Source organism: Brassica oleracea, chromosome C1, assembly GCF_000695525.1.
Source record: "Brassica oleracea var. oleracea cultivar TO1000 chromosome C1, BOL, whole genome shotgun sequence".
Lineage (NCBI taxonomy): Eukaryota > Viridiplantae > Streptophyta > Magnoliopsida > Brassicales > Brassicaceae > Brassica > Brassica oleracea.
The window spans coordinates 21366942-21379836 of record NC_027748.1 but is presented as its reverse complement, the minus strand read 5'-3'; the positions used below and the strand labels follow the sequence as shown (position 1 = coordinate 21379836).

General features: G+C 33.2%; 2 protein-coding genes across 7 annotated transcripts; both read right to left on the bottom strand.

Annotated features, from left to right (window-relative positions):
• Positions 1 to 254: 254 nt before the first annotated feature.
• LOC106334813 (transcription factor bHLH47-like) lies at positions 255 to 4253 on the bottom strand. The gene is given in 6 exon segments (XM_013773192.1): positions 255 to 745; positions 748 to 873; positions 979 to 1106; positions 1276 to 1379; positions 1469 to 1575; positions 3921 to 4253. Coding segments are annotated over 6 exon segments (1107 nt in total). The 3' UTR covers positions 255 to 436.
• Positions 4254 to 8606: 4353 nt separating this feature from the next.
• On the bottom strand, positions 8607 to 10372 carry LOC106327461. 6 transcript variants are annotated; one of them, XM_013765622.1, is made up of 5 exons: positions 10025 to 10372; positions 9852 to 9924; positions 9672 to 9778; positions 9106 to 9549; positions 8607 to 9018 (listed from the first exon to the last, which is right to left on the bottom strand). In XM_013765622.1, exons 1-4 carry the CDS (start codon positions 10178 to 10180, stop codon positions 9445 to 9447), a joined length of 441 nt encoding a protein of 146 aa, XP_013621076.1. In that variant the 5' UTR covers positions 10181 to 10372; the 3' UTR covers positions 8607 to 9018; positions 9106 to 9444. The 6 variants fall into 6 exon arrangements, 1 of the variants encoding a protein (XP_013621076.1); XR_001267450.1 differs by having other exon boundaries at positions 9106 to 9743; positions 10025 to 10364; XR_001267453.1 differs by lacking the exon at positions 9852 to 9924 and having other exon boundaries at positions 10025 to 10362.
• Positions 10373 to 12895: the final 2523 nt, after the last annotated feature.

The following is a 12895-nucleotide window of genomic DNA, read 5'->3' as shown; positions in this document are numbered from 1 at the left end:
CTCCAGTGAGAAGTGTCTTATATTGTCAAAAAGACAGAAATGTGTCTTTAATTGGTAACATACTCTTTATTTCATTAAGGTGTCTATATAATTATCCGTCGTCCTGAGCACATCACATAGAAAATTGACTTTACAAATAAAATTATAGATATAAACACTGGGAATACGGTAAAGTTATTTATCATAGTGGTCTTTTGTTTTTTTTTTTTTGTAACACAGTCTTTTTGTATCTTGGGACAAGAAACTGACATGGGTTAGAGCCAATTATTTTCGTTATTTTTCTCAAAGGACCACAATTTTTTTGATCCTATAAACAAACCACCACAAAACAAGTTATGGCTAAAGCCAAACCCACAAGGACACTAGAGGATGTGCTACATACCAAAACCCAAGGGCTCTTCACAAGTTGCCTTTGTCTCTGTTTCCCGCCTAAGACTCATTCGCTAACTCTCAGTCGCTCTCCAAGTAGCCGAGAAGGCCATGAGTCAGCCGCGCTAGCATACCTTGGACATGGCTTACTCACACTTGAGCTATTATACATCACCGTTGGCGCTTGTGTCTGCAGGTGCCCTGTCAAGTCTGAAGTATCTTGTGTCTGGAGATCAGGATGCATTGGAAGGACAATAACCGTGGCACCAGGAGGAGTTGCAGAAGATTGTTGAAAGCCGGCTCCTTGGAAAATAGGGAGTCCTGAACACTGAGATGCAAGTTGGGGATACTGTTGATGATGGTACTCAGGCAGTCAGGCGCAGGGGACGTGTTCAAGTCAGGTTTTGACTGGTTCACTCTTGCTTCTATCTCGGAATGTAGTCTTGAGATCTCGGTCTCAAGTACTGATGTTTCTTCCTTGAGTTCATTCTTCTCTGTGGTTAACTACATACGCCCACAGTTTCCATCACAAAACAATTATTAAACCATTGAGACAAACATTGTTTCAAGGAAGAGGAGAACATGGTGTTTTAAAGGAAAGTGGCGTACGTAGTTAGATTCAGAGAGGAGAGCAGTTTGCTCCTTTCTAAGGGACTCAATTTGACCAAACACGTCCTTCAAAAACTTAGTAGCTTCACACAGTATGGAGGCTTTCCCACTGTTCTGCTGATTCATTTCTGAGAAAAGAGAAAACGTTTCAGATTAGATATCACAATGGGTAAAAAAAAGAAGAAGATATCACAATGGGTAACATCACCATACTAACACTTGTATATGCAAGATAACAGCCTCTCAACTCAAGCAATTTTTCATTCAAATCTATAGAGAAAAATGTGAAATTTTTACCAAGTGTATCGGCTAACTCAATGAAAAGCTCATTCAAGTGCTCGCGTTTAAGCCTCTCCCTAACAGCCTTGTTTATCCTTTTGGGTACTTTGCCTTTTCTAGACCTGCTATAGCCGAATATGGAACATTTTTTTTATAAAAGAAAGATAAAAATCAATCAACAGATTATAATCAGTCATCCTAAAGTTGACACCTTTGATCAACAGAAGCATGTGGATCATCATCGGATGTGGAAGGAGTTTTCGATCCCGTCTTCTTGATTTTAGGAAAGAAGGAGATTCTGAGAGTCAAAGTCAACCTTTAAGCTTGTGGAGACGAAAAACAAAAACTGTATGAAACTCAAGAAGGTGCTTTTAGATTCTCTATGTCTCATCATATTCATGTCAAATCAAAATAAGTAAATAACAGTGAAGTATTACCATAAAAATTTTCCTTCAATAACTCGTTAGGCGATCAGGATTCGATATGAGTCAGAAAACAAAAGCTAGAAGAGAATTTAAAGAGAGGGTTTGAGGAATTTAGGAGGAAGCGAAGCGAAAATGAAATAAGATAGAGAGGAGGAGGAGGAGGAGGAGGAGGGCGTGTGGGAAAAGAAGGAGGCGCGTGGAGAGCACAGAAGAAGTAATACGTGTTAACCAGACACCTGAGCTCGACATGTGCCTTTTACTTTCCCACTTTTGTCCTTCTCTATTACGCTGCGTGTTATTCTTTACTTACACGTCATCATATCTTTGCTTCTATACTATTATTTTTGAAAGTGATTTTGATTACTTGTTTTCTTCTCCACAATATTATGTGATTTTGTTTGGAGAAAATGACCAGGATACCACTAAACAAGTTTTTGTCACAAATATAGCTTTTAAAAATAAAAATGACTAAAATAGCACTTAATGTTTTATTAAAAGAGATAAATATACACTTATACCCCAACGGTAAATTAATTTAGACATTAAGGTTTAGAGTTAAGGGGTGGGGTTTATGATTTAGGGCTTAGAGTTTAGAGTTTATGGGTGGAGTTTAGGGTTTAGAGTTAAGGGGTGGAGTTTAGGGTTTAGAGTTTAGGGTTTATGGTTTAGAGTTTAGGTTTTAGGGTTTAGAGTTGGGGAGTGGGGTTTTGGGATAAGATTTCAAATTTGCAAAATAAAAAAAAATTAAATTTTTTAAAACAGAAAATGCTATTTTGGTCATTTTAGTTTTTGATGGCTATTTTTGTGACATAAACTTAGAAAAGTGTTATTTTGGAGATTTGCCCTTTTTTTAATTTGCCATTGCTTATTGTTTATTTTTATATTTTTCATAATTTTAGATAATTTGTTTATTTTTATGTTTTAGTGATTTTAGTTTTGCTTATTTGTCATATTCTCCATAATATAGGTTATTTATTTATTTTTCATGTTCTTCATCATTTTAATTGATAATTTTATTTATTTTTTATACTTTTAAATAATTTTAGGTGGTAATTTTAATTTTGCTTACTTGTCATGTTCTCTATGATTTTAGGTTGTTTTACTTATTTTCATATTTTATTATTTTTAGAAGCTTATTTTCACATGAGTCATTATTTTTAATAAAAAAAGTTTTGAATTGTTAGTTTTTAAACATTTTTAATGATTATTTAATAAATTTTTTCATTATATTCAGAGATAATTATTATTAACAAGTATTATCAAATTATTGCAATAGTTTTATAGTTTTGTTCATCTTATGTTTACTTCAGTAATATTAAGTAGTTTAACTTTTTATCTATCATATTTAAAAGAAAGATTTTTCTCTTTTATGTCACCGAATCATTTTACCAATAAAAAATCTGAGTCTAAAGAATACAATATCTCGCCATTATAACTAAAAAATTCAATTTTTACTAGACATATATAATATATCACTTTTAGTTTATAAAATTTTAGTTAAATAAAAATATTTTTTTAATTATTATGGATAATAAGTGTAACTATAAACTCCGAAAAAGGAAATTCATAAATACAATTCATAAATACAATTAAGACTTTGACGAAGAGAGGTTTGATTTCATAGCTTTCTGTGATAATTGGTAATTGTGGTTTCTTTTGTAGATTTATCTTTGAAGTTATTTTAAAATATTTATAAAATTTTATTAGGTTATTATGATAATATACTTTTACGTGTGTGGTTTAGTGATATAATAAATAAAAGATTTTTCAAGTAACAAACTATTATATGTGATGCGATGTAATAAAAAAAGATAAATTATATCTTATGTTTAATTTAATATTTAAAACTAATTGACTAATTTAGATTGAAATTAAAAATTATGTTAAAATTTGAATTAGTTTGATGTATATTAGTCCGCACAAATGTGCCGGCCATCATCTAGTTTATAAATATAATTGATTGGATTCACTTTATTCAGGTAAAAGTTAGTATTTTGTTAGACCATCACAAAAATACCTTTTTGAATACCTTTTTCAAAAGCAAAATTTCAAATTTAATTTTAAAATTATTTTTATTTTACAGTATAGTTATTATATTTGTCATAATCAATGTAAATCCATAAAATGATTATAAATAACTAGCACATATACAGCTTTGAATGGCTCTTGGTTCTGTGTTTCTAAGGAAGGATTTGTTGCACTGGTCTTCCTGAGTTGTTTCTTCACATTTTTAATTACTTGTAACAACTCCTCCTTTTCTTCTTTACTGAAACAGAATCGTTGATCATCCATAGATGGCTTAGAGACTGTTTTCTCTTTTCCGTAACAGGTTACTGTCTCACTAGATGTGGCCTTCATTGGAGATTTCAGAGAAGTGTGGCCTTTGGATGCATACTTACTCCTTAGTAGCAACTTCAGATTTTCCAAAGTGATGATAGCTGGTTCTTTGTAGAATTTGCGATCATCTTCTTCTTGCAACCACCACTTATAAGCTCTTCTTGTGAGTCGAGGAATTGCAAAAGCTAATCTTTCCTTCTTTAGGATTCTGTTGTAACAGAGCCACTTGTCCATGGTTCTTTCCTACTCTAGATAGTCGCTTTTTCCTGAAAAAGCATAGAGTTGAACATCAGTAACTGGTGTATAATCAGAATAAAGAAAATTTGATTTAGGAATGAGAGAAGATTGATGTGGTCTGCTCCATGTGTTGGCTGATGGCTTGATATGTTGCTCTCCATGATCTGCCTCTTCTTTTTTAATCCTCTTATGCTTGCTTGATCTGTATTGAAAATAATCTGGTGGTTTAGGCTCAAGATTTTGATTTTTCATTGATGATCTCTGCCTCATCCTTTTCTGCATAAGTTCATGTTTCTGCTGACTTTCCATTCTGAATTTCATTATCTTCTGCAAAGAAGCAGTCCTAGCAGTGTTGATTCTTCCTTCTTGATCTCTTTCCATGGCTCCTGAGACACAAGAAGAACACAACCAGTAAAAGTTTCTTACAGAAAAACAATTAATCAACTTGCAAACATAAACATAATACTCAGAATTGCAATAAACAACAGTTTGGTTGATTTTCGAATTCAGCAACAAGTAGACAACAAAACAGAACACAAACAATTGAACAAGATAGTATGATAATTGATTTTCGAATCCAGAAGCAAGTGAACAACAAATAAAACAGATTCAAAACGAAAATCAAACTTAAACCAGAAACAAAACAGATTGATAATCAGGAACAGGCTGATAATCAGAAACAAAAAAAACACCAATCGATCAATCTTAACAAAGCAGAAACAGATCAGTTTGATTTCAAAACAGAACAGAGAGAGATCACGAAATCAGGTTCAGTTTCAATCTTGGATTTAAAAAAAAAAAATCTGAATAGAACAGATTCACAACAACAGAAACAAATCGATTCAATTTAACAAAATCAGAAACAGATCAAGCAAACAAATCAATGGCTTTCTGATCAAGGATGTGAACAGTCTGAAACCCAAAACGTGATCAAAGTATTTAGTACTATCAGGTCTCAACGTCAAACACACAGATCGTCTTCTACAAACACTAAACAGGTTCAGATTAAAAGAAATCAGTAACTTTCTCACAAAGACTCCGAACAGTCTAGTTTTAGAATCAAGATCAATGAAACCTATTTCGATAGATTTCTACACAAGAAACACAGATCGATCAAAATCACAATAGAATATGAAGAGATCAAATCCAAAACAGATAGAAATCAAACACTTCCCTTCCAGAGTTACTCTGATACCACTTAATGAGATCCTAGGATGATGCTCTAGAACAGATGGGATAATCCTTGCAGAAACGAATCAAAAGACTCAAGTTTCTCAAGGCATGTGGATCGAATGGTGACAAAAGAGGCTGCGGAAAGGCTCCTTGATACTCCTAGGCAATATATCGGATATGACACACCAAACTAGAGCCCTTAGTCTCTGGATATTACACACCAGAAGTTGGATATTACACACCAATACTCAATCAACTCGACAAGCAAGAAGAAAAGAGAAAACAAAGGTTTTGATAAAAAAATTGGAGTCCTCTTATTAGATTTCGACCAGGTTTATAAAGGGAGAGACTTGTACATGGACAAGCTTTCGAAAATGCAAGAGGAGTAAAGACAGGGTCCTCTCAAAAATACAACAAAGACCAAAGACTAGAGTTTTCGAAAATGAAGAAAAACATAACATAAACTTAGAAATAAAAATAACATAAGATAGATAACGATATTCTTGGACCAAGATCAACAACCAAGTGATTTGAAGTAACTTGTGGCCTTGTTAAAAACCTTCTTTTGGAAAACCCAATGGAACAAAACCAAAGGTTAGGAAAAGAGCACACTCAATCTACTTGCTTAGTTGTTGATCAGCTTGAACTTAGAATGTCTTGGATGGTGGTTGAGGTATAAAGATGATAGTGCTTCCATCTCGAACAATGAATTCTTCTTGTTGCATCCTCAGCTACAAGCTCTCCAGGTTCATGATTCCATTCCTTTGTGTTATCCAGAATCACATCACATGTCTTATTCAATGGCCAGCCAAGAGGAAATATAACCCCCAAACGGGGTCTGCGACAGGGAGATCCTTTGTCTCCTTTCATATTCATCTTATGCACGGAATCACTTATTAGCCTTCTAAACCATGCTGAGAATCAAGGAAAGATAACGGGGATGCACGTATCACGCGCTAGCCCTCCGGTATCCCACCTTCTCTTTGCTGATGATAGCTTGTTCTTCTGTAAAGCGGAGCCACGTGAATGCGATGAAATTATGAAAGCACTTGGGACCTATGGAAAAGCTTCTGGAAAATGCATTAATTTTGAAAAATCATCCTTACTCTTTGGTAAGAGAATACCTGGACATGTCAAGGATACTTTAAAAACTTCAATTGGAATTGCAAATCAGGGAGGGATTGGTTCCTATCTTGGTATCCCTGAAGATATTAGCGGTTCAAAGATAAAGCTCTTTGCCTTTCTGAAAAAGCGACTACAAAGCTGTGTTAATGACTGGATCGGAAGATGTTTATCAAGGGGAGGAGAGGAAGTACTCATAAAGTCTATACTGATGGATCTACCCACGTATGTAATGTCAACCCTCCTTCTACCTTTAGAGACTTGTGAGAATTTAGCTAGTGTCATTGCACAGTTCTGGTGGAGCTCAAATCCTCCTAAAAGAGGAATTCACGGGGTAAAGTGGGAGAAACTCTACAAATCAGGAGATAAAGGAGGAATAGGATTCATGATGATTCATGAATTTAACCTTGCAATACTTGGGAATCAGTTATGGCAGTTAGTACAATTTCCAAATTCATTATTGGCAAGAGTTCTGAGCGGACGATATTTCCGATGTAGCTCGCCGTTGCGACTAAACGAGGTGAACAACCCCTCCTATGGGTGGAGGAGTATATTGAATGCAAAACCATTAATAACAATGGGAATTAGACAAAAGGTACACTCTGGCAATAAGATTAGGATTTGGGAAGATCTTTGGGTCCCAACGATACCAGCAAGACCAGCTAGACCAGTTGCACTGGTACTTCATCCTATGATGCCAGTAAGTGATCTGATGATTGGAAACCCAGAGAGATGGAATACTGAGATGCTGTAAAACTATGTCCATCAGGATGACATCCCATTGATTCAATCACTGGCCATAAGCCAAGATTATCATCAGGATGGATATTGTTGGAGCTATACGAAGAATGGGATGTACACTGTCAAGTCAAGTTAGTGGGTGGCAACTAACTTGCTTAAGGAGGAAACATTGGAGGCGCATGAACCTTGTATTACAAAGCTCCAAGCCTTTGCTTGGAAAATAAAAGCTTCTCCGAAAATCAGACATCTCATTCGGCAGATATTATCTGGCCAGTTAGCAGTAACAAGTAATCTGAATCATCGTCATATGAGATGCGCCAACCATTGTCCTTGTTATGGTGCAGATTATGAAACTATAAATCATGCCATCTTTGAATGCCCTCCAGCTATACAGACTTGGGCACATGCGGGAACCCCAACACGGCCAACACTATTTCCAAGTGGAAGCCATTTCACATATATATATTACCTCTTCTGGCGAAAGAATGATATTGAAGATCCAAAATTGGACAAAGACCCATATCCTTGGATCATATGGTATATCTGGAAAGCAAGGAACAATAAACTCTTTAGAGGGATAGACATGGACCCTTTGGAAACTGTTAGACACGCTGAATCAGAATGCCATGCTTGGTTTGAAGCAAATCAAAGACAAGAGGAAGTGGTGGAAGCACAAAATCCAGAAAGAGCTCCAATATCAGAGATATGCATGATAGATGGATCATGGACACATGACACAATTTTTAGTGGCTATGGATGGACATGGATAAACTCTAGAGGAGTGATGCAACTATTGGGCGCAAGGAATTAACGCCGAAGAATCTCACCATTGCATTCAGAACTGGAGGCTTTATCCTGGGCAATGGAATGTATGCTCGAGGTATCGACATGTCAATCCTTTGGGACCGACTGCAAGGACTTAATCTCGATGATCAAAGACCCCGGAGCATGGCCGAACTTATGTACTGAGCTGGAGGAGTTTATGAAGTTGAAAAACAGATACACGGAGTTCTCAATTGTTTTTGTTCCTCTTTCAGAAAATGTATCGTCTGATTCATTAGCTAAGATAGCGAGATCCTTCCATAGGGAATTATATTACATTGGTTATTCTGTTCTGGTTTCCCAGACCACCTCAAACTTGAGTAATAGAACAACTGTTTAATGAAAAAAAAAACTGATCCTTCGTGATTTTTTAATTTACTTGTCTAGTTCATTGTGAAGTTAGTAAGGAAGTGCTTCAGAGAAATTAATTTCATCAGCCCTACTTTTTGTATATTATTTATATTCAGAAAAAGAATCTAACAATAGAATCAGTGGGAGACAAAACAATATCCTAACAAAGCAGATTCAACAGAGCCATACAATTCTTCTCAAAAATCGTCTTACTCACTTCACTTATGGATAAAACTGATTTCAGTATGTGCAATGACTGCTTCCTTACTAAGCTCTCATCAAAAACCTGAAAGGATAGGTTCTTTACACTCATGGATGATCATATTGTAGAAAGTGAGAGAATCTGTAAGAATAACAGGTACTTTTGCCATATCAAGCCTTTCTTGATTTCTTCCCAAAACTCGTGTTCGGACCTAAAGTCAAATTCGACAGGGTCTTTTTCTGAGACATAACTTTCTGTTCCGTCCGTCCAAGAGCCAGAAGAAAGGCCTCTATTGATCCAACCGAGGACAGCTTCTTGGAGCATTCCCATATTCATTTTTTGAAGCCATTCCTGGAATTTATAGCTTTAAAAATCAAAACAAGCTAAAAGAAAACTAACCAACCTAAATGCGTAACTTTTTGGTTTCATTGACCTTACCTTGAAAGTACGTACACATTCCCTTGAAGTGAGATCTTCAGAGAAGACTGAGAAGAGAATGCCTTGAAAATAGCAGGGGGAAGGAAACTAACAGCACATGAACGATGCTCCACACTTTGTGACAAAAGCCTCTCAGTGGTATTACACAAATCGCAAAGCATACCAGCTGCGAAATTCTCAACCTTTCGAGCTGCTTGGTGACTTTGAAAAGCAGCGCTCAGTAACAGATTCAGGAGATGGCACGACAGTGGAATCGGAAATGACTCAGAAAAAGATGCAATGTAGTTTTCATACATATTATTTGTACTCAAAGAGTCACGAAGCAACAGCTCTACTCATTTAATGAAATCTGATTCTTCGTGTTGAAGCATTCTTATCGATACCCCAACTGATCTCAGTAAAAAAAGGCACCAAACTCACTTCCAATACAACCAATGCACTTGTCTTCGTCACAACATCAAAGAACGATTAAATAGACAGCAGGAGGAGGAAGATGATCAAATAAGCCCAAGGATATGTGACTTTGTGGGCTTTAATCAATAGACAGCAGGGGGAGGAAGATTCACCTTATTAAGCATATCCAAGTCATAAGCACGAACCATCTTCATCAGTGGAACAAACACTCTCCACACAAACAACTGCAAGGCATTATGATTATCTTCAGTACCAAAACCTGTCTCAACCACAAAAACCTCAATTAGTTAATTCTTGAAATCTCTAACAAAAATTCAAAATTTCAAACTAACCAAAACTCTTTAGTAGATGACAAATACCAGCCACCAACGAAGCAATGTGGTTGCAATCATCAGAAGGGAATTTCTTGTCGCCATTAATGGTGTTTTATTACAAAAAAATACATGGAAGTCTTTTCAATAAAACCAATCATGGACAGGAAACTACATTGAAGAAAGATCATTACCTCCGCACGAAAAGACAACTCTTTGATGAGGGATTCGAAAAGGGTGGAGGGAGACACGCCTGTGGAGCTTAGAACATAGTCGAGAAAAGCAGGAACAGCTGTTGGAGGAACTTGTTTGAAGCTCAGCGACAATGAAGTAATCACAGAGGAACCCATTGCTCGAACTTCCGGAAAACAATGGCTGCTAGCCAGCCGGAGATAGATATCAGAAAGATGTCAATTCATCGTCTCTTCGGTATTAGGGTTAAGGAAGAACTCTATCTTCACGGCCGCACAACGACATTCGGCCCACGATTACAACAAATGAAAACTGAAGTCTACACCAGAATTAATGAAAAGCTGAGTTTAACGCCCGTGACACATGTCAGCTTCACAGAGCCTGGCTTAGTAACATAGAATCCCATGTGAATGGCCTAGGAGTGAAGAAAACTTTATATATATAGATAGATGGATAATACTCCATCCGTTCCTAAAAGATCCATGTTATAGTTTTTTCACACTTATTAAGAAAACATTTAAAATTGTATTTTCCAATACATTGTTTTCCTTAATTAGCTATTTTCAATAACTTTTAACCAATGAAATTTTATTAAACACAATTGTATTTTTTGAAAAGTACAATTTTTCATTAATTAATGTCTTGAAAATGTAAAAAATGTATCTTTTTAAAACAATTTTTTTTTCTAAAAAATGGATCTATAAGGAACAGAGGGAGTAGATACTAGATTAAGATCCGCTTCTTGCGCGGAATAAACTTTATATATATAAATTATTGTATGTATTATATTTTTTTTACATATTATGAAATAATAAATATATATTAAACAATTAAAAATAAGTAACTATTACATATATAATTAAATGGTGCGAACATATAAATCAATTTTATTAATCCAAACAATTTTTTTTTCTATTTGATAGGATATATAATTAACTTTAAATGATATTAACATATATAGTATATTTTTAATATTAATGTCTATTAAAATATGTTTTCTACTCATATTGTTTTTTGATCATCTATTTCTTTCATAACAAAACCTTTAATTTAGTGATAACAAAATTTCTATTGTGGGATTAATTTTTTCAGTAATTTATAATTTTTTAAAAAATAAGTTGTCAATGTTTGTTCAGAGCTTTTATCAAAAAAAATTGTTCAAAAAAAAATTCAAAATTAAAATATTTGTGTATTTTATGTGGTATATAGTTTAATTTAAAACGATATATTATATATATATATATATTTTTAATCTAAATAATTAATTAAATTAGACTTTTTACTTATATGATTTTGTAATCATTTGTATTTTTTCATAAAAAAAGTAAATCATGGATCACAAAATTTGAATGTGAGACTTTTAAGAGTTTTAGTAATTTATGGTAATTTTTAAAAATTCAAAATATAACATATACAGAAAAATCTAATTTTTTATTATATGGTTAATGTGGTTGTTTAATTTATTTTAATAGTTTAATATTAAACAAATATAATAGAAGATGTATTAATTTTTATCAAATATTTATTATTCAAAATCACTAATTGCCATATATACTTTAGCCACATTAGGCAATTTCGTAATTTTTATTTAAGAAAATAATAAAGACCATTAATAATGAATTTAGGGTTAGTTTAATAAAAAGCTTATTATATAATTAGATGGACAAACCTATTTTTCTAATGATACTAAGAATCATCCTAGTTATGACACATGGCTACAAAAAAAATGTAATGTTTCTCAATTAATATATAGGGGATTACAACAATATTAATTAATAAAATATTACATTTAAATATAAAATTATAAATTAAAATATATAATTAACTATTAAACTCCAAAAAATACCTCATAAAATAATTTTCGTAATGCTCTATCTTCTATTACATAAACAAAATTTGGACAATATTTTGGAAATTTTCGAGGTTCCGAAGCAAATTACGATATTATTAGTGTTATTGTAATATTTAAATTTGTATAGTTATTATTTTGTCATTTTTTTTAAAAAAAGTCTTTTTATTAAGGGAAATTCCCAAAAATACAATATTAATAGTACCATTTTTCATGTTTATATAAACCAATTTTACATTCACTTTTAATGAAAAATAAAAAACACTTATAACTCTAGGGTTAACTAATCTAGACTTAGGTTTAGAGTTGAAGGGTTGGATAGGGTTTTTGGAATGTAAAATTTAGGATTCTAATAAATATATAAATAAATACTTTAAAAGATAATTTTTTTTCTTAAAAATAGTTTCAAAAATAATTTTCGATTTTCAAAAAGAAATTTTAAAAATAAAACTTGGAAAAAATTTTAAAAAAATTATAAGAAAGTTCAAATTTGAAAAAATATAATTCAAAAACATAATTTTTTTTTCTTTTTTTTTTGTTTAACATAATTTATTATTATTTTTTTGTTTGAATCTTTTGAACCTTTTGAGCTTTAAGAAGATCAATGTAATACAAATTCGGTTTCAGTTACAAAAAAATAATTCTAATTAGCTTCTTTTTTTAAAATCGTTCAAATATCTATGCATGAAAAAGCTAGTTTAAATCGTAGCCAAACAAAACAAAAGACACAAAATAAAGGGAAAATTGGCAATATAGAACAAAACAACTATAGATTTGTCCCTTTAATATTAAATCATAAATCTTTGTCCCTATAGAATATACAATAGTGAATACCCTATTTTGTCCTTTTCTTTAACATGTAGTTACCATAAAAAAAATTAATTTTATAAAAGGAGTAAAAGTTTTATAAGAAAACACAATTGTATCGTCCTTCCTTCCTCGTCTCTGACTCCTTCTCAATTGAAGAAGATGCGATTTCGTTCGCTGTCGCCACCGTCTTGAGCTGGCCGTCTAAGTCTGTCGG